This window comes from Emydura macquarii, unplaced genomic scaffold (genome assembly GCF_026122565.2).
Source record: "Emydura macquarii macquarii isolate MOO-44397 ecotype Brisbane River unplaced genomic scaffold, CSIRO-AGI_Emac_v2 contig_1644, whole genome shotgun sequence".
In the NCBI taxonomy this organism is placed as follows: Eukaryota; Metazoa; Chordata; order Testudines; family Chelidae; genus Emydura; species Emydura macquarii.
The window spans coordinates 12,514,824-12,542,099 of record NW_027131781.1 but is presented as its reverse complement, the minus strand read 5'-3'; the positions used below and the strand labels follow the sequence as shown (position 1 = coordinate 12,542,099).

Below are 27,276 nucleotides of genomic sequence, written 5' to 3'. Positions count from 1 at the left end.
TCACTCTTGGAGAGTGGGTGAGGAACGATTTAGTGGTTATGGTCTTCATTGCCATGAGCAATATGTAGCTTCACTATTTTTTTCACAGGAGTTCCTAATATAATATAAACCTTACATAAATGTATCATTGAAGAGGAATCTCAAGTTCTTTATGCAAGCCACAGTATATGTAAAGGAGTCACTTTGTCTCCCACTGAAATTATAATGATAATTGCTTTAAAATGTGCAATACCTTTCTTCCTGATGGTTTTAAATGGTTTTAGAAACATATCCTACTGTTACACAGTCTAGCTACAGGGGATCTCTCCAACAACTACTAGATAGCCAGCCACCTCTGCCATGCTTAACATTTTACAGCTGCACCGCACAATAATTTAAGACAGGGAGAGAAGAATCCCCTCCCTAATTGAAACTCTAATGGGAATGCTAGGAATCCCAAGTGCAACCTTAAATTTCACCTCCTTGGGTGTACGCATTCTGACAGTCTTTCATTACATGATCACATGCTACTTTTTCCACAGGACCCCTTCCTCATTCAGTGCACAGGATGGTGCTCAGAGAAAGTACCAGGGTTGTGTAATTAATTAGGCAGTTGTTTGTAAGACCCCTTCCTCACTGGTTGTAGAAGTTGCAGGGTGTGTAGTGAGTCAGGGAAGTACAAAAAGAGAAAGGATGATCTCATGGCTAAGACAATTGAATGCCACCTTGAAGAACTGAATATTATCTCTGCCTCTTCCATAGAGTTCTTATGTAATGTCACTTAAACTTTTCTAAGGTGGCTGTTAATTGTGTTATCTTCGTATTTGGGAACACGAGCTAGCTTACTTCTGACATTTGCTAACTTTTGAGTGTTTGACTTTGCAACCTTAATAATGTTGTTTTCACATAGTTTTTTTGCAAGTAATACCCTAGGTTTTTAAAAATTCAAACTGAAAATACAGAAAACCCATCACGTGGGATGACATTGCCTTCCATATGGTTGATCAATAGGATTGGAACATGTAGATCCACCTGACAGACCTCTGCTACTTGAGCTAAGAGTAACTGATAGCAGTATTAGGTCATCATCCTCTGTGTGGGCCAGCCACTAAAGGGAGATGAGGCACACATTTTGACAGTGGGTTTCACAGCTACTTACTGACAACAGTGGAATGCTGAGGTTCTATTCCAGGGCCTATGGGGAGGGGAGTGGTCACAGATCATTCTTCCCCTGTCCTTGCCCACACAAGGCTGTCCTTTTCTGCACCTGTTTCCTCATCCTAGTTTTAGTCCCAGTCTCCTCAATCTGTCCTTCCTCTGCCCTTCTTCTCAGTTCCTCTCCTCATCCTTCCACCTCCCTCATCTCCTCATCCCAGTTTCCCCCACTGGGCAAGTTCCATAGCCCTCTGCATTCCAGACAAGCTGTTCTTCCTTCTTCTCATTGCTGCAAGAGCAGCGCTGAGAGCACAGGCAGGACATTCTCCCTGTTCATGTTCCCAGCATCATAGCAGGCCCCAGCAGCCAGAAGAAGCAGTTATAGGAGAAGTCCGGTTCAGTCCATGCAGTCCTATGCTGGAGCAGGCTCATTCGGTCTATGGGGACGATGCATGTGCAGTCCATTCAGATGTAAGAGCTGTGAAGGGACTGAGCATGCTCAGTGAAGCCTGAATCTTCATAGAATTTAGCTGCCAAGCACTTCTACAAAGCATGAGCCAAATGAGATTTTCAGAGTCTCAAAACTTGGACAAATTTGGGCAGTTTTTCACCAGGATGGTCAACGGCACATGCACATCCCTGACACAAAGACCACTTCCCTTCCAAATTGCCAGTCCCTGCTCCAAAGCATGGGGGCATGGGAGTCTCTCAGCAAAGAAAGCTGTATGCATTTTTTAATAGAAACAACACAATTTATATTCCTCTAATCTTGTTCTTGGAAATAACTAAACCACTTCTCTGAAATTTTCCAAAAAATTTCAGCCTGAGTCAGACATCCAGCACAGAAAATTTCCACAGTTAAACTTTGCCAAAGTTATAAGCAACTGAAAACAAAAGACTCACTATAGGAAGTGTTGGGCAATGCCCATGATAGGTGATTCTACCCACACGGTCAAGAATGGTATATAGTTAAAGAAAGTGAATAACCCAAGGTACAACAGACTTTCTTGGAGTCTGTTCTGGTTTATTTTGGGAATGGGTCCAAATCCACAGTATTGGCTCTAAGAGCCATGCAGAACAAAAGTCGGCAGAATCCCAGCGTAATTCTGCAAATTATTCTTTCTAGGTGACATATGCTTAGATCATATGCTTCTCTTGCTAATTTCTTTTTTCACTAGAGCTCAATCATGTGACACACTATATCCCGCCAACTCACACTGACCTTAAAGTGAAAGAAAAGAGGCTAATACCCAATTCACATCAGGTGCTCAGCCCCTCGCAGAATTGGTCCTTTATGTATTGACTTTCAGAGGTGATGGACACCCACAAACACATGGGGTTCAATAGGAGAGGCCCATTCGCAGCGCCTTTGAAAAAAATCAAGCTAAATATAAATCAGACTGTCCGCCCTGTTTTTTGTCTTGCTGTCTCCCAGTATCCCTTCACTCTGTAGGTGAATAGATTTCACATTTAGGTTTCAGCAGTGAAGTCTTCATTGATTTATGCTCCTATTACACTAGGTTGTTTATTTTAGCTGATTGGCTTGTGGTTTTCCTAAGCCATTAACACAAATAGTGATGACACAAGATATCTGCTGAGTAGCTGTGTGTTTTATCGAGGGACTCAAATGGACAAGGAATGCAAGGGGCATGAGAGACTAACCTTGAAAATATTAAACTTAGAGCCAGCAGAAACTACCACACACCTTCTCAGAACATTTATTCTGAATATTTAAACACCTTTACTCTGACTGTGTTTGTGCTCCTTGTGTTTGCTTGCCGTCAGTGCTCTGGTGATGGGATTTGCTGGCAGGTTTGTTTGCATAACTAGTGGATGACAAACTGGTCACAATGAAGTCACCCATTGACCTGAGCAGCTGGCCAAAAATTCAGGGTGTTGAAGTTGTTCCAGTTAAAGGAGGAGAAATTGGTGAGAATCAGGTGTTTCTTGGATGCAGTTTTGTTTATTTGCAAAGAACATCTTGGTTCCCTGAATGCAGGAGGAATCAAACAATAGGAGACAGTGGCTTTGCTCACAGATCCAAGACTCCTTCAGCTGGCACCCCAACCCAAAACCACCCTCTAGGATTCTTAGGGTCATACACTGCACTTCTGGACTATGTCTCCTTGACTTTCCTTCTGCTTCTCTCCACTCCTTCAATCACATACACACAGACTTAAAACAGTTCTGCCAATCTACGGTCTAGACCCTGCATTTGAAACCACTTGGGCAACATGATTCAGTTTCTAGTCTTGCTCTTTCATGTGCCTGTGTTTTGGTTGCTGCTGCTATTGTTTCAGCCACTTTACAATGGCTTCTTTACATTTATCCTGAACGTAAAGTGGCAACCATACCAGCCCCATAACAACAAGGTTTAACCAAATCCATAACAGCAGCAAAAGTCCCTTTGATTTCACTGGTGCCAGGATTTCAACCAGTGATTATTGTGGAATATCTGCGAGAAGCAAATTTTGAATTCCTAGTAGTGAGTATTCGTGTAAGAAACCCAAGTCAAAAAGTTATGTGTATCCAATCAGAAGACAAATGGTCATGTGATTTCTCTGTCCAATGGAGGCAGCTAAAATTTTGAATATTTAGGCAGAGATTTTCAAAGGCTTTTAATTCCCATTAAAATAAATTAAGTGAATGAGGAACCAACAAAGAATTCATTCACAGAAAAATACTTAGCCAATAATTTTAAATAAACACAGCTGAGAAAAAATGCAATATGTGCCTAAACTGTAAAAGATATATGGTGTAAGTTATTTAGTGCCAATTACTTGCCCAGCTCTGGCTAAAATAAATATATTTTAAAGCAATATTTGAAGGCACAGGAAGGATGGCTATACAGAAAGAGGATAGAAGGAGAATTCCTCTTGTTAAACTTTTGCCATTCCTCCTGCAGCATTGAGATGTGTTTGACATAACATACACAAAATAACCCTCTACTTGTGAGGTTTACTGACAGAATTTTGGGTTTAAGCCCAATTGTCACCTACTGACAACAGTCTTAAGCTGTGTTTCATGGCATGCAGCTGTATGAGAAATAAACTTAAATTTTTTTTTAAAAAAGTATAATCCAAATTACCCAGCTACACTCTTATGTTTGCCCAGAGCTCCTCATCTTGGCTTCTGTTTAGCACAGCCCCATCTTTCCCTTTGAACTGGGAGTACAACACAGTTAAACTCAGTTGTGCTTAATCAGCTCCCAGTTGGTAGTGCCTCCCACAGCTGCATCTGACCTCTGACTAGGAATCAACCTTTGAATCCCTCCGAAGGCTTTGGTTAGCTTGGCAAAGGTACGCCAATTGGCCAGGAGTTAACAGGGCATATACCCCATCATAGTGTCACTGATACAGGAACAATGCTAAATGATCAGCTAGTGACATCAGTTTCAATAGGACAAATCCAAGAACTTGTTGCAAATATTGTTCTAACAGGCAGCTCCAATTTTTTGCTCGCCTTGTAATAGCTTAGAAGAAGTTCATGTCCCTGTGTTCTGCTCCAGGGACTGTACAAGAGCAAGCTGTATGTTACTCAGGAGAGACTGTAACTTTACGGTTCAGCTTTTAGACAGGGAATGCTGCCCACAGCATCAGGTTATCTTCTATTCTTTCAGAAAAAAATGTCCAGGGACTTTTAACATCCCATTTGAGCAGCCACCAGAGATGGGGTAGTAATCCACCCCCACCTGACGGACAGCAGCAAACCAGGCATCCCCCATTTTAGTGCTGAAACAGATTTTGAATGAATTCATCCCTCATGAAACTCTAGAACCCTCACCACATTTGTCTAGAGGTGAGTGTTTCACCAAGTGAGCCACACTAACCCCGGAAAACTGTTACTGCGAGCGTGTAAGCATCATTGCTGGAGGAGATGCCCAGAAAGAAATCAAACAGCATTAATTTAGTCAGTGCTATATTTACCAATAAATATTTCATTTGGAAAAAGCAGCACAAAGCTGTTACGTCACCCACAGTAATAATAAATGAGCAATTAAAGTCGCTCTCTCAGGCTTGTGAGTGCCTGGATTTCTTTTTATTCTCTACTTAAATTAATCATTGAATGTAATCCCCAAGTTGTTTGACTACTTTACAAAACAAAATCAGAGCTGCTTAACTGTAAGGGAAGGTCTTTATTGTGTTATGTTAACAAATCACCAGTCCCTGTGAAAAACTTTTGTAGGGACTGTGGAGTTGGATATCTTCCAGCAGATTTTCAGAAATGGTCTCTGGTTGGTTTAGTTGTTTGGCCTGGTGGATGGGAAGGGAATGGTTCTTCACCTACAAATAACTGCATTCTTCTTTTTCCACTCACAACGAATCCTCAGATAACTTGCAGTAGTCAGAAGTCTAACTACCGGATAATGAGACTTATGTCTGTAAATCAACTGCGTTCTCAGTTCATTGTGGGCAAAAAAATGCAGGTGCAAAATTGTCCTCACAAAAATAATGGATGGGGCAGAGCCTGTCTGAAAAAAATCAGTCTGTCTATATTTAAGTGTTCTCCTAGGTATTCATTTAGCTTGTGATTGAAAGTATTGCCCTTGCATAAGGCATGGGACTGGGACATGTATCTATCTGGTGCATTTAGAATGTAAAGTCTTCAAGGCAGGAGCTGCCTTTTACTATGAAGGTATGTCTACACGTGGAGCAAAGGGTGTGAATCCCAGCTCACACAGACAGACTGGCAGTAGCTCTTCTGGAACTAGCAGGTTAAAAATACTAGTGTAGCCACAGTAGAATGGGCAGCAGTGGCAGAAGCAAGCCTTGCCAAGTACCAACCCACTGGTGCGTACTCAGCCTGAGTAGCCCATGCCACTACTCACTGCTGCTGGTGCCATCCCAGCCATACTATATTTTCAATGTGCTAACTTGTGGGGAGCTAACATGAGTATGTCTAATGAGAATTGCGAGTCAGATCCCCAGCTCCTAGTCTAGACAGAGCCTGTGATAGGTCCTATCCAATCACAATGAGGCCCCAATCTCTGTTGGAGCCTCCAGGCATTACCGGAATACAAATGATGATAGTAGTTATCCTAACATGGGAGCAGACAACTGAGGTTTTGTGGAGGTATTCCTTCCGCCCCCCCCACAAAAAATGTAAGGATTGCATTCATAAATAAAGGACACACAGTTTGGAAAAGAAGTTTATCTCACTTAATTAAAAATGGACACATTCAGTCCTGGTACAAAACTACACATTCAAGTGATATTCATCAGCTATCATTTAATATTTTGTAACTCACATTACAAAGTTGGCAATTAACCAGAGACCTCCCCAAAAGTCCTGTCTCCATCCTTTGCTAAGGAAGTCAACGGAAGGTACTGGGAACAGGTTGTGGGAGAGTGTTCAGACGTGCCCACAAGTCACTGGGGGTATTTGCCAACTGGATGTCTTCATCCTATAGCCAACTATGCTGTATTTTGTAGTATCTGTGAAATGAAGCACAATGTCTCCCTTTCCCCCTGCGAAAGCCTGAACTTTGTCATCTTAAGTAGAGCTAAACTCCAAGTTTATAAAAACAACAACAAAGATGGTAAAAAACCTTGGAGAGTTTCCTGTCTGTGTTCTTTCATCCTGGACAACCAGTTAGCCATGATTTCACATTAGTGGGGCATTTCAATGGTGACATCTCAGTACTGTGCCACATTTCGAACTGGTCAGAAATGCCAACAATTTATCATGAGAAATTTCAATTTTTTTTAAAAGAAATTTCCTCCAAAAATGTTTTTAAGAAAAACCAAATCTGAAAACCCAGCATTTTACGGGTTTTCAATTTGTCACCGAAGAATCAGAAAAATTAAAAGAAAAAAAAAAAAGTCAAAAAGCCAGATTCCCTGAAATGTTGCTAGGCGTCCTTGGCAGCAGGGTGCACCGTGGGATAATGTGATACCAGCCTTAACTACATCACCACTACTATCCAGCTCTGCTATATTAGTGCAATTCCAAGCCTTGGAATAGTGCAGAGATGACCAACAGTGCTCCCTTTCTTCCCCTGCCGGGATGCCCTTCAGACAAGCACTTAATTTTTTTGACCCTTCAACAGGATCCTTGGAAGCATCTCCGGCAAGGTTTGTGGTCATGAAGTCTCAAGCAAGAGGAGAGAAATGGGATGGGAAACTTAAATGATAAAATTTGAAGAGGGTGCTGCAGAACTCCAGCTTTCTCAGCTCAAGACCGAAGAATGAACAGGAACAAAGGACCATCACAAATCTGACCACCTTCCACTCTAAGTGCAGGGGGCATTTCTTTGACCTCCCCCTCTCCAACATAAGCGTATAGCAACTTGTGTGTGTATATGTATATAGATAACATCACACTATCTGGAGTGGCTCATGACCATGAGTACTAACCTCAGGACAGACTGTCAAAAACAGGGCAGACATCCCAAACCGGTGTATGTTCTATAATTAGATTTCACCAAGCCAGTAACAAATGTGAACTCCTGGATCACTATAATAGTCTCACTATGGAGTCAGACAGTCCCCTTAGACTCTCCAGACTATCTTGCCGCCCAAGCAAGCTGGACTTAGTGATAAATGGTCACTTACACACACACACACACAAAAAAAAAAAAATATTCAGATTGCTTCCAGTCCCAAGAAACCAGTCACTTCCCTGATCAATGAGGCAGGTATCCTAGATCTTACACCAAAGGAAATGCTTGTAGCTATCCTGTAACAAACTATCTAAAGGGTTATTAATTAGGAAAAAGTAGTGAGTTAGTTACAGATTAAAGCAAGCAAACATATGCAAACAAATGAGTTACCAACTATGATTCCTAAAAAAGATGTGGTAATGTCACTTCAAGATATCTTTCAGAGCGGACCCAAGGGTAACCCCTGGGGATAACTGCCTCACTTTAGTGTCTCTGGCCCTGTGAGTGTTCAAACAGCAAGGAGATGATGAATTTTCTGTCTGTTATTTCTTTCATTCAGCCTCCATATCCATAGGAAGGGTTTACTTGCATGTAGCATTTCCAAGGTGTGACAGGGCCATTCACCAGTCCCTTGATGGCCCATCTGATTTTGATAGTTCTTTTGGACGGGCAAGGCAAACAAGTTTAGAGCAAACATTTTCAAAGTTATAAAGCAAGACATACAGATTTCCTTATAGGATGGAATACAGACATTACAAATAAGATTAATGCATACAGCACTTACAAACATTCTATAGAGTCTAAACACGAAAAACATTCTTATAAGACGAGCATCTATTCTGAGCAACACTAACACATAAGTGGACTTGTCTGGTCTCCAGCTATGAGTTTGTCAGTTCTTAGCTAATGCCAGCAGCCTTGTCAAGAGCTGGCAACTGAGGAGGAAGATGCAGTACCTATAAAGCCAGGAAGCTGGCACCAGGGGCTGCAGTCACTCCCTGGGAAGAGGGAGGAGGGTTTGGAACAGGTACACCCAGAGAAAGGAGGGGAACCTGGAGTTATAGGAAACAGTACAGGGAAAGACCAATGAGGGCTGGGAGATTAAAGCCCAGCACTGCTGGGTGGAAGGTCCCTAGACTGGAACCTGGAGTAGCGGGTGGGTTTGGGTTCCCTTACTGGGCACTGGGGAAGTGGCACCATCAGGGCAGTGCTGGAGAAGACTGCCTGAGACTGTTTGGGTAAACCCCCCAGAAAGGAAACCATGTAGTGATCTGGCTGGAAAGCTGAGTCACAAAGAAGATGCTGTGGTTCCTGGAACGAGAGGGACCGCAGGGCGAGATGACAGGAGAGATGCTGCCAAAGGGAGGGATGCAGCACCTGGCTGAGTTAATCCCCAAGATGGCCAGGAGGAGGTGCCACCAGTGACAGGCCTATTTAAAGATGCTAGTGGGAGGTCTTTGCTGCTTGAATGCAACCTATTAAGTGACATCGTTAATCCTCCAAGAAAGGCGTCCACAGCTGTGGACGATCACATAGCCCTCAAATTATACATTGTGTTGCTAAGGGGGCCTTCCTTGAACTGGACAAATATCTGACAAGTTCTTGCTCCAATTCCCAAATCTTGGAACCAATAGTCTCTCACTTCTGCTCACTTAAGCAGAATGCTGGTTTAAATGGAGCCTAGGTATGCACCACCAAACTCCATTCCCACCAGAGCTAACTACCACGCCAGGTGTTATTCATCATCCCAAAAGAGGCAGCTGTGGATTTCATACCACATATATAGCATATGGTGGTGAAAAAGTCTTATATCTCTGTGTCCAACTGAAACATTGTGTTGTTGAACCTGAAGCTATGGTTTTCTCTCAATCGTTTTCAACTGTGTGTGATAACTTGCAATGGCCTCCCCATAACACACCAGCTCACCCCTGGATATGGTGACTAGAATCCATTCAAGATCCATGGGGGCGTTATCCAGACAATTGGACAGAAGCCATTACCTCAAAGTGACTTTCTCTATGGTGTCTGCTAGTAGTTTAATTCTGCTCACTGGGCTCATTGGAAGTAGTGAGTGCAACACACTGCAAGATAAAACTAATCCAAATTAGAGAGGGGCCCCAGTTGCAAAGTCCAAACCCAGATCTGAACATCCTCAGACTCTGGGGGTTTCGATGTAGCATTTTAGTCTGGACTCATCACTAATCAAAATTACTTTCACAAAAGCAGACAATGTGGAACAGATGGAAATCGTGTATGTCTAGGAAAACACTGTGTGTACAAGGAATCTTGCAGTATAAAATACAATAGATTGCACTAATATATCAACTTTCACCTGGAAATCACAAAGCCCTTCACAAACATTAAGCCTCACGACCCACTCCCCACAGCATGAAGTAGGCAACCATCGTTACCCCCATTTTATAGATGGGGAAAACGAGGAGCAGGGAGGTGAAGCAAAAGCCACACAGTGAATTCGTGGAAAAGCCAGGAAGAGAGCCCAGATATCAGTTGCAATAAGATGTGATGAAAGACATTGTATAGCGAAGGAATTATTAATCTTAGTCACACACATGCATCTGTTTCACTAGCAAGATTATGGATCACTGCATTTTCCCCTTACTCTCTAAGTACTAATAAAACACAAAGAGCTAGTTGTGTTTGAACAAGGACTTCCTCCCTTTGGACCCATATTCTCCTCCCACCTAGCCAGGAAGTCATTGAGAAGAACGTCACATCCCAAGAGAATCCACATGACAGTGCACTGTGCAGTGAGCAATAAAGTATCATTCATTGATTAACATGATTCATTACGAGGTTGATTCTGCCACCCTTATTCATATTGAGTAGAACCTTACCCTCTAAGAGGCTCATTGGCTTCAATGGGACTCCTCAGAGAGTAAAAGCACTACTCAGCTTGAGTAAGGATAGGAGAATCTGGCCCTATTTATGGAGAATAACATTCACCCCTGCACTTAAGTACTATACACAACTGAATCCATCAACATAGGAATTAAGTGGTGCACAGAGCTTGCCCTGGCTCTCTGCATAGGGGTGAATTTCACCTGCACTGCTCAGAAGGTTGTTCAGGTATTTCACATAACTTCATTGCAAGGCTGTGTAACAAGGCAATTCTGCAGGCTGATCAGGGAAGAGAAGCATTTATTCAAATTGAGATATCTGTAGTAATTAGGTCCCAATGGCCTGCAATTTCCTGGATCCCTCCCCCCCCCCCCTTTTTTATACACAAATATGCCCTTGTGTAAAAGTGCCTCCTGACACAAAGTTCCTTTGTGTCACTTCCTTCCTTCTATTACTAATGCATCTGTAATAGAGCAATTACTGTATTATGCAGAACTAGTGGTAAAACACATTATTATATAACCTTAAAATGCTTCTATCAAATTGGATATGTTTAAAAAAAAAAAATCAAGAAACTTTGAGATAAACGAAAACACCTGATATTTTGCATGGAACTCGTACTTTTCTTTAATGTTTCTTCAGTAATTAGTACCACAGATAATTTCTCTCAGGATTAATCTGTTGTTTCACAATGAGTTGCTTGTGATATTTAGAGACTATGGCTGGATTTAATGTTATCATCATTTACGTCTTCCTTTTTTTAATCTATTTTCTCCGTTTATGCATGATTAGCTTTGTTTAGTGCCATTATTCTGTCTTCATAATTCTTTCATAATAAGCTTTTTATATGGCTTTAGAGATTCTTGCATAATGATTTCTATATGTATGTTAACTCCTACTGTTTATTTGTATTTCTTTGATTTATATCTGTACTATTTGACTTTATTTTTAATTATAAAATCACTACAAGATTTAAAAAAACCCAACTATTCAGTTCAAATATTAACCCTTCCCATGACACAAATGAGAATTAAATTTAATAATGACATAGGAAAAATAGCTAGATGGCTGTTAATTGTTATGGTGATGATGAAAAAGCAGCATGACACATGCTGCAGTCTGCATTCAGAAGACTTTATTGAAGTCACTTGAGAGAATACACAGTCTCCCTAAGAAGTGAATTTGTGAATTGAAGAAGTCTTTGTAAGATATAGTATAAAGGCATAACTGTGCCTTTTCTCAATCAATATTTTGAGTCCTATCTAGGACAGTGCTGGCCCAGTTTGTGTTAGATGGGGCAGCGGAAAACTGTGTCAGTATGGTAATGCTCATTTGCTCCACGTTAATCTGTTGATGACCTCTTCATGCTAGAGTGGGGAGGCAGAGTAAGGAACAGTAAGTTCAGCACCTATCCTTTTCTATTGTCATAGTGCACATCCCTCTCCAGTTAGCTAGGTCAATGTCATTGATGCTTTGTAGGACAACAATGGCAATGCTTTGATTCAGTCAGCACTAGCTGCTAAACTGTTTAAAGGAAGCAGCCAACTGTCAGCAACCAAGTTATTTTCCTAGTGTACACAGACCCTAAAAATGAAAATGACGGGTCTAATTTTCCTATCCAACCTCAGTGAGGAAGCAAAGAACCCAAACAGCATCAATAAATAAAAAGCATTGTCATCCCATGGCCTGAAAGCTAACTCTCCAACTCAATGAAAAGTAAATTCTATTTTGAAGTTGTTAATGATCTAAAGTGTTATTACTAGTAATACAGGAAGGGAGAATATCTACCTATATTGTTTAAAAAAAACATACATCATCTCGAACTTGGCAATGTCCCTTTAAAATCAAAACTCTCGTCTCCCTTTAAAGGAAGCCGGGTTGTTGAAGGGTATGATTTGGACTTATCTTAGAGTTCATGGTATAACACCACCTTAAAAAAAATAAAAAAAACCACAGCTCTGACTCATGCACAAGATATACAGCAATAGAAAGCTGACTCCTTCATGTAAAAGGAAGAAGGATTTTTCCCCCCCCCCCAGCCATGGATATGCCAGGTTGGCTGCTTACAACAACATTTGACCTCAGACCAGGCATGTCTGGTCGGCAGGCTTTTTATTAGCCCTGTATAAGTGAATGAGATCACCACCAAGCTGACACTGTGGGAAAATGTGACAGGAGTTAAAATTAGAAATGCCAGCTTACTGCACTAGTTGACACGCCTCCAAGACGAGATGTCTGGGTAGTGGGGCTCAGGGGGAACAGAAAAGTAAGAAAGGGAAGGCAGAATTTAGGCTAACGGGCCACCCTCCATGGCCTGCTAGCTTCACCCTCTGCAGCAGGCCTGCACTGCTTCTGCATTTAAGGCCTTCTGTGGCCACTGGAAGTTGAGGGGCAGCATGGGGCCAGTAGGTACAAACCTAAAAAGTCAATGAGCACGACATCAATTTATACACCACTCTCCGCTCACACCGTCCTTCAGCTCATAATGGTAATTCCAGGGGTAGCTCTGATTGAAGTCAGAGTTCACTGGGGTTGAAGATTTAAATATGCTCCTATAACATGTGGGTACCAGATGAAGGAACAGAAGCTTAATTGTGAATCCGTCAGCTTCTGAGGAGTCATGGCAAAAGGAGACGCTGTGTGTGTGCTGGCCTTGCCTCTGTCTGCTATTGGATCCATGATGCTGGTTTATTCCTGGAGGAGCAGAGTCAATTTGTTCCTGTGATTTCATCAGTTCAACATTTTAATCACAGGAAAAGGTCAGGTGAAGTATTGCCCCTCCTCCTCTCCATCTGCAGTGTAGACGCCGGGCATTCAGTGTGCCAAACAAACTGCTTCATGGAAATCTCTCTCTCCTGCTTCCCAGGTTAATCATGAAGGAGAAGGGATATAGATTTCTCTTCATTATACTACAATTACTACGCCCTTCTAGAGCGAATCCTATGCAAAGATTCAATGCATTTTACAGACGTTAAGCCAATCTCACTCATGCTCTGTGTGTGGAGCTGATAAAAGTTACTTATGATTTAGGATGACAGTCCAGACCATTCTTATGAACTACACCTTTCAATCCCCCAGCAAGGTCATCCCCATTCGTTGTCCAGATGGGGAAACGAAGGCACACAGGTTAAACACGTTGCAGCTGGGCTCTAATAGAGAAACAAGACAGGTAGGGAAATATCTTTTATTGAACCAAATTTCTGTCTCTGGCAAACCAGAGAATGAAGCCTAGGTCATCCGCCTCTCAGTCCAAGGCTTCAGTCACAAAAGCAGCCTAGCGTTCATTGTTCCAAGGAAGAGAAAAGAACAGCAGGCCTGGGCCCCGCAAAGAAGGCGGGGTGGGATTTACTGCCACTTACCACACAGATCAAATTTCACTGGGCCCACTTGAGAACCAGCACCAGTTCTGAAAACTGAATGAAAACTGAACTGATAATGAATGGGTATGAAAGACCACTTACAGTAACTGATTGCAGTAAGACACAGCACTGTAGCAGCCTCCACAGAGCTGGTATGTCAGGAGGGAAAAAAAAAAAAAACACACACACATTTTGCTGTCAAAGTATTCTCTCTTTTGGAAGGGAGAAAAATACCAAAAGCAGTTATTTCCCTGCAAAACCCTCCCATGTCAGCATTTCCCATTTTTTAAAATAAAGTATTCATCATAAAAGTTTTGCTTCCATTATTAATTCCGCTTCAACCTACCACACCTCTCAAAAAACCAAGCTGCGTTCTTCCTAAAGAATAGTCTGAAGACAAAAAAAACAGCCGCGTTGCTCTCCAAACCCTCTGAAGAATGAAGGGTTAAGCTTTGCCCTCTGAGTTTCCTGTCAAGCAGATGCTATTCTATGAATCAATAGCAGGTAAGGAAATGAACAAGCCCATTCTCTGCTGTGCAGCTTAGCAGTGCCCTTGAGCAGGTTCTCCATTATGTCATTCATTCTCTGTCCTCTTTGGAAAACATGAAGGAGGCATTAAACGCACCTTATTATAAAACCCAGCAACAAATCCTTAGCTTCTCAGACCTGAATTTCCATAAAAGACGGTGGCTCTCCACTAAAAGTAGTCCACAGTAAAGGAACATGGAGCTGCAAAGGTCGGGAGATGAGCTTGATGCTTCTGGAGGGACCTACGCTGTAGGGTGACTCGTTTTCCCTTATTTTAAGGGACATCCTTCATGGCACTAGACTTTTATCACCAGAACTGTAGCTGGATGAACAAGGAGCACCTCCACCGCCTCTCATGTAGAGATAGGAAATAAGTCCATCCTGCAAAATTCAAATCTGGATCCAGACTTCCCCAAAGTCCCGGGTTGTTCAATATTCTGGTTCAGCCCCTCATAAAGATGGGTTCAGCCTTAAAGATCAGAAAAAAATCTGGAGCCAAATTGCCCCAACATGTTGAGTGTTTGGCTCCATGGCATTGGTTCATCTTCAGTTCCTATCCTGTCCCACGGAATAAAAGCACAGTTGTGCACCTAGCAACACAGTTACCAGGGCTGCAGGCACAGTTAACCCATTTGCATACACAATTGCGGTGATTGTGTGGGCAAATCAGCGTGCAATTGCCTGAGCAATTGTGTGGCCCATACCGCCCCCTCGCCACCCAGCCTAGCCCAGAGGGTGGGAATATGAGTCCTATCCCCTTCTTGCCAGGAAAACCAAATCTTGTCTGCTTGAAATTCACATTCCCCCTTTTCCGTCACTACTGGAGGGAGTGATGTCTCTCTCTGGCATGCAAATGCCATTGCTGGGAGCTTTGTTCCACAGCCCTCAGGTTCTTTGTGTAAACAGATGCACATAGACTATCCATGAGAGACACACTTATTAAGAGAAGAGGGATAAGCAGCAGGGAATTGTTTCATCTCCTGGCCTGGAGAGAAGAATGCAGTCAGGTGGACAGTCTGGCAAACTCACCAGCTCCTAAGGCAGCTCCTAGGCAAGTAAATGCAGCTGAGATTTAGGCTGGGATTTTCAAAAGGAGCCTAAAGACTGTTAGGTACCTAAACCCCACACACCAACACCTACACGCAGAGGAAGAGATGTGTCTCCTCTAGGTTACATCAGTGAAACTCTGCTTACATCAGCAAGTCTCCCCCAAAGTTAACCATAACCTGCTAACAGTTTTAAACATGGCTGCCTTTGTCTGCATTAGGTGCTAAGTGGTGTTTAACAAGTGTTAATTAAAACTTGTCCTTCAACACATTTTCTAACACTGCCTATATCCCACTGCAGATCCAATGGGACTGGACCAGTGTAAGTGACAGGAGAGTTTGGCTAAAGAGTTATAAAAAATGCCAACAAAATATTGCAAAACATATTGAATAAGATCACATTATATATAAATGCAGGCAAGATAGGTTTGCACAGTCACGTATTGTTTTGTATGGTGTTTTATCTATCCTAAGATGCTTCACAGAATTAAATGATAAGTAATGTCTGAGGGGAAGAGAAAATATGAATCAGAAGGAAGGGATAAATTAGATGGTTTTCAGATGACATATGAAAATGGAGCTAATGTGATGGATAACACACACATTTATACAGGACCCCTACATATAAATACACATTAGTGTTCTATGCTCCTGGGCAGATGATTTCATGTGTATTTTTTAATATGGTTGAAAGTCAAGCACTGAAAAAGTTAGGCAATGCTAAAATTAAGGGTGTCCATGCAACTTTAATTCAGCCCCCTTGTGTATCTGCATTATGATACACTCTAATTACAGGATCACATACCATTTTTTCCACAGGACCTCTGGCTCATTCCATGCACTGAATGTATGGCGCTCAGTGAATGAGTAAGCTCTTCAATATTTCATTTTATCCTCATTGTTCAATGCATGCCCCATGCAGTATTCATTGTACAGCATCCAAACTTGGCACTCAATACAGGATTATTAATTTACTCATGGGCTTTTCAATGGTGCTCTCACTGTAAGCGCAGTTCTTTACAAACAATAATGAACTGATCTCACAACACCCTTGTGAGTTAAGAGGATATCATTATCCCCATTTTAAATATGGGAAACTAAAACACAAAGATTAAAGCCAAAAGTGTCAAATAATTTGGGATGACTAATTCAAGAAGCCTAGGGCCTAGTTTTTCCAGAGAATTTAGCATGGGAAGAGCACAGCTCCCATTGATCTCCGTTGCAGTTGTGAACTCTCAGGATGTCTACAAATCAGACGGCAGGCGTCTCGGGTTGCACATCCAGAAAATGTGGAACACAAAATTAGAGACCACCTCTGAGAAGTCTGGTATAAATGACTTGCCCAGCATCCCGCAGGAACTCTGTGACAGAGGCAAAGACAGAATCTAATTCTCCAAGGCAACATTCAGATACCTTAACCACAAGACCGTCCTCTCTCTTTTTGCAATTCCCTGCCTCATCGACCTCACACCTTCCATTTTCTGCAACAAATGAGACAGGGTCCAACAGACAACAGACTTACTCACTATACAATCCTAATTCATTCCCAAAGCACAAGTCCATCCTTTGCACTGAATGAGGAAAGGGTCCTGTAGAAAAAAAGTGTATTTGATCATATAATTAAAGACTGTATCTTAACACCTAGGTACAAGGGGGCTGAATTAAGGCTGCACGGGCAGCCTTAATTCTAGCATTCCCTAACTTTGAGGGCTTTACTTTTTCAAGATAGTTGGGTTTTTTAATGTAATTTCTTCAGTTTTAAAAATGCAGAAATTGAACAAACAAAAATGTGATCACGTGGAGCCGTGTTGACACCACCTCACTCCGCACACACAGGTCATCAGCAGGGTTGGGAATCTTTAAATCCACAACACAGTCTTTACCAGTCAGGCGTATGGAATTACTGGTACTGTTGCAGTAGAAGGTTATCATGTCCTATGTGGCTCTGCCACTATAGCGGGATGGAGCTATATAGTTTGCCAGTGGGTTTCACACTTATTTTCTGCACAGCAAGAGCACATTGAGACTCGGGAATAAACGGTTTCATCTGGGGCCTATCCAAAGACTATTCTCTAGAAATTACACACCCTTCTCTGTGCCATTGCTACCTCCTCCCCCATCCAACTTCTTCCTGTTCCCTTTTGTTCCTGTCTCCTCCTGCTCAGTTTCTGCCTCTGGCCACTCCCCTGCTGCTCCCACCAAGTGCCTGACTCCTGCCACAGCCCCCCAGCTTCTGCAACTCTGTCTCCTGTGCACCTAACCCACTGCTACTCATCTCTGCTCTCCTCCTTATCCTGCCCTTCTCCCCATCCCCTCCATCTTCTGCCTCCTCTGCTCCTGCCTGTTCCCACCATCCCAATCTTGCTCTGCCCCCTGTCCCTTTAGCCACCTGCCTCTGAGCTCCTGAGCCATCCCTCCACCCAGCAGGTTCTCCCCTCCCCCACCCAGCACCATTCCTCACCCCTCTGCATTGGAGTCTCTTCCATGCCACCTGGGTTTCCTGCCAGCTTTGAGTATTGACACCACAGGAGAGAATCTCCCTGCTCTTCAGTTCTGGTGGCTGGTACCACAGCTGCCAGCAGCAGCTGAGAGAAGAAATTGCAGGGAAAGCTCTGCTCAGCCCTTAGATGGTGCAGAATCAGTTGCTCAGCCCAATTTTAGTTTCTGCTGCCATGCCCTAACTCCAAGTACACTTCACACCATGGAGGTCCTGCACCCTCGGCACTGGGGTCAGAGGGAACACTCCACCCAGTCTAATGCCAGTCATCTCCAGAGAATCTGGGAAGGATCCAGAATTAAGCTAGGAGTACAACTGAAACCGGCCTGATGCCTGGAGTGAAATTCTGCCCCCGCTGCCGTCAATGGGAGTTTTGCGCTTGACTCCAGAATGGACCGAACCTCTCTCCTGTAGAGTTTAGTGTTCCATACGGAGTTGCAGGAGCTGCAGGTGTGAGAACCTGTTCTCAGGGCCTTGTTCTGCAGACTGGCAGGAATGCCGGCACTCTCTGCCCCAGCAGGAGATGGAGAGGCTCTGTTGCGGCCCCTGTGATTGAAGGAGTTGTGTTGAATTACAGATCCCATAAAGTCCCACCCAGTCCTCCTTTGATAGCAGAGGAGATGGCAGCTGAGACCAGCACTGGGGTCCTTGGACGCTGCGGTGGGCGATTAAAATGGGGAATGTCCTCAGAACCTGTTGGGAAGGAATAGTTTCCCTTTCCCCCTCAACTGAAATAGGAAATGAATGTGTGCGATTAGAGAAGCACAGAAATCAGTGAATGAAACAAACACTTATTGGAGCACCAGTCTTTTCCCAGCGTAAGATTGCTCCCTCACGCCTATTCTCAGGTACTCCATCCGGTCTCATGTTAAATGCTCTGATGCTGAGGGGATTGCTTTGGAGGAATGGAAAGGCTGCTCCCCACTTTAGGTGTGACAATCTGGGAAATATCCAGGACCCAGGCTTACAAATCTGTACAATAAATGGCACCTGCTTTTGAGCCATGCTTTTCCTTTCCTCTGAGGATGCTCAAATGCATCCTTCCTGCAAGGCCTGGCGCTCTTCCTAAACACATAGATCCAAGTCTTAAGCACCTGCAGTTCCCACTGAAGCCAGTGGGAGTTGCAGTTGCTCAGCACGTCTCCGGACTTAGCCTATATTTTGTACTAACCCTGACAGCCCCCAGGCTTTCCCGACTGGATAAGCACAAACAGGATGCAACAGAGACAAAAGCATCTGCAAAATAAATTGACATTCATTGTCACTAAAGCAGCAAAGACCTTCCCACTTGGCTTTAGAATCGGCTTGTCGGCCTGCCAGCAAAGCAGCTCTAAAAAGCCTGGCCAAAAGACGTAGAAAAGTTCAAGTTTGCAGTCAGTGGATCCTGTACCTGTTTCCTGCTGGGCATCTGTGTCATTTAGACAGGAATCCATCCACCTTCACATGTCTCCCACTGACATGCAAGATTTTCACTCCTTTCCTTTTGAACTGTGGGAGTTGTGAATCTTGCAATCCAGACTGTGGGCGAGAGTTCAAGCACAGAAGTCTGCCAACAGCCACAGCGAGGGCCAGCTGATCAGAAACTGTGCAGAGGGGTTGTGGCCTGGAAAGGCACGTGAGTACCGTGCCACAGAAGAAGACGACATCCTGAACTGTAAGCTAAGCAGAGTTTCGCTGCTGGGCCTGACAAGGAGGGAAGTGACTGGAAAGGAAGCATCACTTCCTTTCTTGAATAACTAGATTATAGAAAGGGGAGAGAAGGCGCAAGCCATGGGGCTGTCACAGCCTTGAAGCTGGAACGCAGAACTATTTGCTGCCAAGCCAGTTCTCCATAGGACTGGGGCATTGCTAAGATCCCTACAAATTCCAGGGGTTCGATGGTTAGAGACACAAATCAGAGATACTTAGTTTTTTACTGCTCTGGTGAGTTATTTACCAGCCTCTACTGCCTTTTGAGTAAATCCCCAAAGAACCCACCCTGACAATAAGTAAGAGATGGGCCTGAGTCAACCCCCAGGGAGATTTGGCACTGGTGATTGGCTGTATGCTGTGGTATCATACTTCACAGCCTGTTGTGGGCAGTATATAAAGGGGCGTTTATTTAGCATGTCATACCAGACCTAAAAACATGGCGAGGGGCACTAAATAAATCCACTCGATATAAATACGTCACCATTTGCCAGAGACAGCACAGGGGTTTGCAAATGAGAATAGGGAGCTTGAATCAGACACAGAAAAGCCACTGGTCAGAGCAAGAAGTGGGAGGTGACCATAAGAGCAGCAATTTGGAAGAGTAGAGGTAAGAGAAGACAGCAGAAGCAGACAGGGATGGAGGCAAGTGGTGCCTAAAGAGCTGAATTCTTAAGAGTTTTGCAGTGCAAACATAACGCCTGTTGGGCAGGCCTAGAGTTTGTTTTTATCTGCAATTCACAGCACATAGATGTGCACATTTGACAGAGGTGTAGGCTGAAATGCACAGCCTGCTCTGCCATGAAGTTTCCATGACAAAAACACAGCTGCACTTTGACAATGCATAAAGCAAAAGCAGCTTCAATTTTCACAGCATTTGTAACACACCACACTTTAATGGGCTTAGGCTGTCTTTAGGGGCACAAGTTTCCTAACTTCACAGAGGAAATGTTTTGAAGAGCCCAGTGTAAGCACACAGCCTCACCTCTAGCACACCCCTCCGTGCCCAGAGGTGGTATTGCCAGGGATTTTGCCTCACACCTGCACAGGGGGCCCCTTCCTCGGCTTTGCAATCACCAGTCCCAGTCAGGGTCTTCTCCCAACTCCTTCTTGGGGTCTTCTGTATCTCCACCCTCCAGGTAAGTCACATAACTGTTCATTCCCTTTTCAGGGCAACTAAAAGTTCAACTTAAAGTCCACAAACAACATCCAAACATATAGTTCTTTGGCCCCCTCAAGCTTGACTGAAACCCTCTGCTTCCTGGCCCCTTCTTCTGACCTCTGCCAACATTCTCTTGAATCACTTCTTCCCCAGTAGGATTCCCCCACCGCATCCCATCACCAAGGACTCCAGCAGTTTACCTCCAGGGATCCTTGTAGGCCCTACTTCAGGGCTCCCTCACAAGAGCCTAACCTGCTCCTTGTGGGTGGCTAAGCCTAACTTCCTCAAACACTTTCTAAAGAGAAATTCCCCTTATTCCTCTTTCTCTAGCATCTTCCTCCTTTACTGAGTTCCCAGTTCTATTTAAGTTGTGCTCACCTTGCTTCACCACCACAGCTGGGGTCAGTTTCTAATTAAGCCCCATTACACCCAGCCCTTCTGTCGTCAGCTCATCAGTCAGGCTGACCGGTAGCTGCCAAGTTATGGGCAAGGCTGAGTCCAGCTTGCCACAAAGGACGAACCAGCCCTTGTCACCCAGAAATTAAATTAATCTCCAGTGAATTTTCTTCCAAAGCGCATCTCGCTAACGTTTTGGTCTGTGGTATGATCATATTATGCTCTGTGCCAAGTAGGAAAAGGGCTCCCTCAGGGCAGGGTTAATGGAGTCTGGGACAGAGTCAGATGAAGAGAGGGTTCCCTTAGGCTGGGGGTAATGATGTCTGTGGCCAGTTCCAGATGCAGAAATTGCTCCCATCCCTGGGGCTGGGACTATCAGGTCTGTGCCAGTGCTAGAGAATGCGAGGGCTTGCTCCTTACAGCTGAAGCTAATAGAGTCCATGTGGGAAGGTGAGAGGGTTCCCTCCATCTGGGAGTAATAAAGTCATGAGCTGGTGTTGGAAGGGGAAAGGCTGCCTCGATCTGGGATGAATGAAGTCTGCCCCAGTGTCAGATAGTGGAAAGCTCCCTAGTTTTTGGGATAAAGATGTTTGTGAAAAAAGCATTTTTATGGTCTAAAACAAACAGAACAATCCACAGTGAATAAAGCCTCTTGCGGAACAGCTTGTTGTACATAACAAATGATGTTCTTGGTGCCCACTGAAAGAACAGGAACAGATATTGACAATTCAGCAGGACACAAAAACAAAGAGACCTGTTTGTGGGAGCTATTGTAGAAAATAACCAAGTGGAGAGAGATATTATCAGGAAATGCAAACATCAACATAAGCCATCTCTGCCAAAGCAGAGCAAATATTTATAGCTATTTTAAGTTCCAGCAATGGTCTTTTTATCACTGGATTCTTGTAGCAGTCCTAGGTGGGTCACACTGGGGATCATTCCTGGGGAAAAATCAGAACATGCTGATATTGTAATGCTTATCAACTTATTAGGGTTGTCTCACAGCATGAATCATAGAATAATGGAAATGTAGGGCTGGAAGGGATCTTGAGAGATCATCTAGTCCAGATCCCTGCACTGAGGCAGGAACAAGTATAGCTAGACAGTCCATGACAGGTGTTTGTCTAACCTGTTCTTAAAAACCTCCAATGACAGGGATTCTACAACCTCACTTGGAAGCCTGTTCCAGTACCTATATATCCTTATCATTAGAAAGTTTTTCCTGATATCTAACCAGAATCTCCCTTGCTGCAGATTTATCCCATTCTTGTTCTATCTTCAGTAAACATGGAGAACAGTTGATCACCATCCTCTTTATTACAGCCCTTAACATATTTAAACACAGTTTGCACTTTCCCTCTCAGTCTTCTTTTCTCAACACTAAACGTGCCCAGTATTTTTAACCTTTCTTCATAAGTCAGGTTTTCCAAACTTTTTATCATTTTTGTTACTCTTCTGTGGACTCACCAGTTTGTCCATATCTTTCTTAAAGTGTGGCATTCAGAACCCGACACTGTACTGCAGCAGGGGGTCTCACCAGTGCAAGCAGAGTGGGAAAATTACCTCACAAGTCTTACATATGATATTCCTATTAATACACCCCAGAATGATAGTAGTCTTTTTTTTTTAAGCAACTGCATCACATTGTTGACTCATATTCAATTTGTGATCCGCTATCACCCCCATATCCTCTTCCACAGTACTACTACCTACCCAGTTATTCCCCATTTTGTAACTGTACATTTGATTTTTCCTTCCTAAATGAAGTACTTTGCACTTGTCTTTATTGACTTTCATCTTGTTGATTCCAGACCAGTCTTCCAATTTATCAAGATCTCTTTGAATTCTAATCCTGTCCTTCACAGTGCTTGCAATCCCTCCCATCTTGATGTCATCCACAAATTTTATAAACATACTCTTCACTCCATTATCCAAGTTATTAATGAAAATATTGAATAGTTTCAGACCAGGATAGATCCTTGCGGGACCCCATTAGATACATCTTCCCAGTTTGACAGCAAACCATTGATAACTACTCTTTGACTATAGTCTTTCAACTAATTGTGCACCCACCTTATAACAATTGCATGTAGACCACATTTCCCTTGTTTGCTTATGAAAATGCCATGTGGGGTGGTATCAAAAGCCTTCCTAAAAAATCAATGTTTATCATATCTGCACCTTTCCCCATCCACTAAGCCAGTGACCCTGTCAAAGAAGGATATTAGATTGGTTTGGCATGCTTTGTTCTTAACAAATCCATGTTGGCTATTACTTATAACCCTATTATCTTCTAAGTGCTTAGAAACTGATTTCTTAATCATTTGTTCCAGGATCTGCCCAGGTATTGAAGTTAGTCCTCTGTGATCTCACCTGTCCTCCATGAGTTCTCAAAGATAATTGCTGATTCCTAAGGTGAATGTCATGTGGCCCTGCCAAAGTGAATACATCTAACTTATCTAAATATTCTTTAAACTGTTTCTTCTCTATTTTGGCTTGTGCTCCTTCCCCCTGCTTATTAATATTAATTATGTTACGTATGTAGTCAAAATTTCCCTGTTTAATGAAGACTGAAGCAAAATAGATATTAAGCACGCCAGCCTTCTTAATGTTGTCTGTTATTAGCTCTCCTTCCCCACCCAGTAGAGGACTTACGCTTTCCTTCATCTTTCTCTTGCTCCTAATGTATTTATAGAACATCTTTTTATTGCCTTTTATGTCCCTTGCTCATAACTCATTTTGTGTCTTGGCCTTTTTCATTTGTCCTTACATGCTTGTCCTAATATTTTGTGCTCACCTTTAGTAATTTGTTTACATGTTTACAATTTTTGTAGGGCTCCTTTTTGGTTTTCATGTCATTAAAGAGCTGCTGATGGAGCCACATTGGCCTCTTATTATTTTTCCTGTCTTTTCTTCCCATTGGGATAATTTGCTGTTGCACTTTTAACATTGTCTCTTTGAGAAACTGCTGGCTCTCCTGAACTCCTTTTTACCTTAGATTTTCTTCCCATGGGACCTTACCTGCCATTTCTCTGAGTTTATTAAAGCCTGCTTTTTTGACGTCTATTGTCCTTATTCTGCTGCTCTCACTCCTTCCTTTCCTTAGAATCATGAAGTCTATCATTTAATGATCACTTTCACCCCAATTGCCTTCCACCTTCACAGTCGCAACCAGTCCCTCGTTGTTAATCAGAATCAAGTCTAAAACAGCTGACCGCAGGTTATTTCCTCCACCCACCCCTAATGCCTAAATGATGGGTGACTGTAACAAGATAGTACTTTGTTTTTGTAAGTGAGCTTAGTACTCTTGGTGCTAAGAACTAATAGCGCGGTTTGAATTTGGGATAGTGTGGGCAGGCTCTGTGCTTGTTTTCCATTCACACAGCTCTGCCCTTCTCTTTAGTCCTGACTCACAGCATCCCCTGCTATGCCAGTCTTGGGCCCACACCCAGCTTTGCCAGTGAACTTCAATGCTGACCTCAAGCCAGACCTTTTGTTTTTAATCCTGGACCCTCACTCACTTCACTTGCACCCTTCAATCCTGAGAAGACATTGAGAACATTAGGACAGTGTACTTCAGAGAGAATACCAATAAAAAAGGATATAAGAGCAGTACACGAATGAGTGACAGCTATACAGAAAGTAAATTGTTCTTTTTACACTTTCTCATAAGAGAAGAATGTTAGGACATCTGATGGCATTAAAAGTCAGAAAAATGAAAAACGAGACAAGATTTTTTAAAAATACAATACATGATTAACCTGTGGAACTCTTTGCCACAAGATACCAAGATGAGACATTGATGTGTTCAATCAAAATATTCATAGCTAGTGTTAGATCCTCAGGCTGGATAACAAATGTCAATTTCCAAGCTGCAGTGTAGATACCAACCATTATACTGTGGGGTCTCATACCCTCCTTTAAACATGTGTCTGTGGTCACTGTCAGAAATACGATGCTGGAACAGACCATTGGTCTGATCCCGTAGGGAAATTCCCGTGTTTTTAATACGGCACCTCCTGCTATTCTAGTTCTGGGACCTGTCTTGGTGTGGGTTTCTGACACACACAACTAACACTGTCAAACTACTTCACAGGAAGCTATTGCCATCAAAGGTGTAGGGATGTGAGTGAAAAAGACTGTTTAGTGGCAGCTCATATATACTTATGTCTCTTGTTAGGCTGTGACTAGCTTCTATTCAGCTAGGTGCATTGGGAGTCAGGAAATCACAAAAAGATTTGGGTGCCGTGGAATTTTAAAACTCTGAAAAACAATCTTTTTGCAGAATCCCAAACTCCCACCTGCCCCTAACTGCCAAAATGGTGGATGTTTTAGCTTCAGTCACTGCTCCTATAATGTGATCGTGAAAAACACAGGTTCCCCTGTCCAGAACGTGCGCCACATCACAGGGACAGCCATGCAGCACCAGGGCTGGAGATTTTATCATGCAAATGGCACAACATCACACAAATATTGTGACAGCATGGTGCTGTGAGGTTGAAGATGTGTATGTGCCTCTTCCTTCTGCATTAACCTGTGATGGGAACTGAACCTTGCAGCCTGACCACAAATCCTAGGGGAAAAAAAGCCCTGCTGGGGCTCCCTACAGCTGCAGAGAGTTGATTGTGTGTGACACACCCAGCTACTGATGATCCTGCATGAGGATCTCACACAAACTCCCTCCCTCTGCTCTTTTGGGATCTCCTCTGATATGTACGGGCAGATGACACCAAAGTCTGTCTGAAGAGCCTCTGCTGTCCCATCCTTAGGAGTTTGCACAGCCACTTCCCTAAGTGTTGAAGAGCACAGTGTGGACTTGCCTACCTCAGAGAGACCTGTTGCTTTCCCAGCCTGACTCATAAGGTGACAACATTGACAGGTCCCATTCATCACAAACCAGGCTCTTTCTCGCACCTCTCTGTCCCTGCCGCAAAGTGGCACATCCAGAGTCTGAGACCCTGCATTCAAACTGGGCTCAGTAATTGAGGCATCACAGTAATCACCAGCATTAGTCTCTGAATGGTGAAACTTCATTTTGTAAAAGCTTTCGGGGGCGAGATGCAGCACAGGACTCCTCTGCTCTGATGCCTTTGAGACAAGCCAGCAGGGAGCTCATCAGCAAACTCAGCCCAGCAGGTCATTGCTTGTGGATTAAAAAGGAAACAAGCCCAAGTCTCTGTCCCGTTAGCTCAAGCTCCTCTTACCTGGAGAGTGGAGAGAAGGAGTTGCAAACCACTGGCTTCTTGTTCTGCCATGCTGATCTCCACTCACACTCCTTGTCTCTCAGCTGCAGACACAATGCAGCTGGAACACAGAGCTGCCAAATTGTCTTTCTGTGGCCCCTGTCCTAAACACAGACGCTAAACACAGATCCCAGATACACATATGCGGCTACCACTAATAATCACAGCAATGCAACTCTAGACCTCAGAGAGAGAGAGATAAATGTACCCCCTCCCCGCCTCCACCCTCCCTCCAGACACAGACACACACACTGTGACAGGGAGATTCATTCCTATATAAAGAATCCCAGGGATTAAGCAAAGTGCTCAAAAAGGGTCTGGGTGTTTAGTGTGTGATGGGGATGTGGGGAGGGTGGCAATGACAACAAGAGAAAGGAGGAGAGCCACGAACCTCAGAGAAGCCCAGGGAGAGGGAGGGAGAACTATAGCCCTGGCTTGCTGACAGACGTTCCCAGCTGACCTGCCAATCAGTTCCAAAAGACCCTAAGAGGATACTTGCCTGCCTCTGTCCTAATGAAATTGGAGACACACATACTTAGAGATATACTCAGTATTAGCTAATGCTGACAATGAACTAAAATGTAGGGACAGGGCGAGTGGGATCATAGCACCCCCTCTGGTGTTTTAGGCTTGCTTGCCTGACCACTTAGCCAGTACATCAAACAGCTGCGGGCATATCATGTGTTAAGCCACGAGAATTAAATGGAACAAGTGAACCCGGAGCATGTAAATCAAACTGATGGAATTGCCATAAGGACTGGTTGGCTGTTTAAATGATCAGACTATCCTTTATATGTGACACACACAACAGGAATGTGAAAAAAGAAAAATATTAAGGTTGCAAAGGCAAGCACTCAAAATTTAGGAAATGTCAGAATTAAGGTTGCCCTTGCAACATTAATCCGGACCCCTTGTGCATATGCATGATGATAATCTTTAATTCCATGATCACATTTTCCCCCCCACAGGATTCCTCTCTCG

General features: G+C 43.4%; 1 protein-coding gene across 1 annotated transcript in view; it reads right to left on the bottom strand.

Moving 5' to 3' along the window:
• The window catches only part of AGBL1 (AGBL carboxypeptidase 1), a 338,276-nt gene extending 311,868 nt beyond the window's left edge, over window positions 1-26,408 (bottom strand). Inside the window, exon 1 of the mRNA XM_067555656.1 lies at window positions 26,257-26,408. Coding sequence (XP_067411757.1) covers window positions 26,257-26,307 — 51 coding nt within the window. The 5' untranslated portion in view covers window positions 26,308-26,408. The remainder of the gene's footprint in view (window positions 1-26,256) is intronic.
• Window positions 26,409-27,276: the final 868 nt, after the last annotated feature.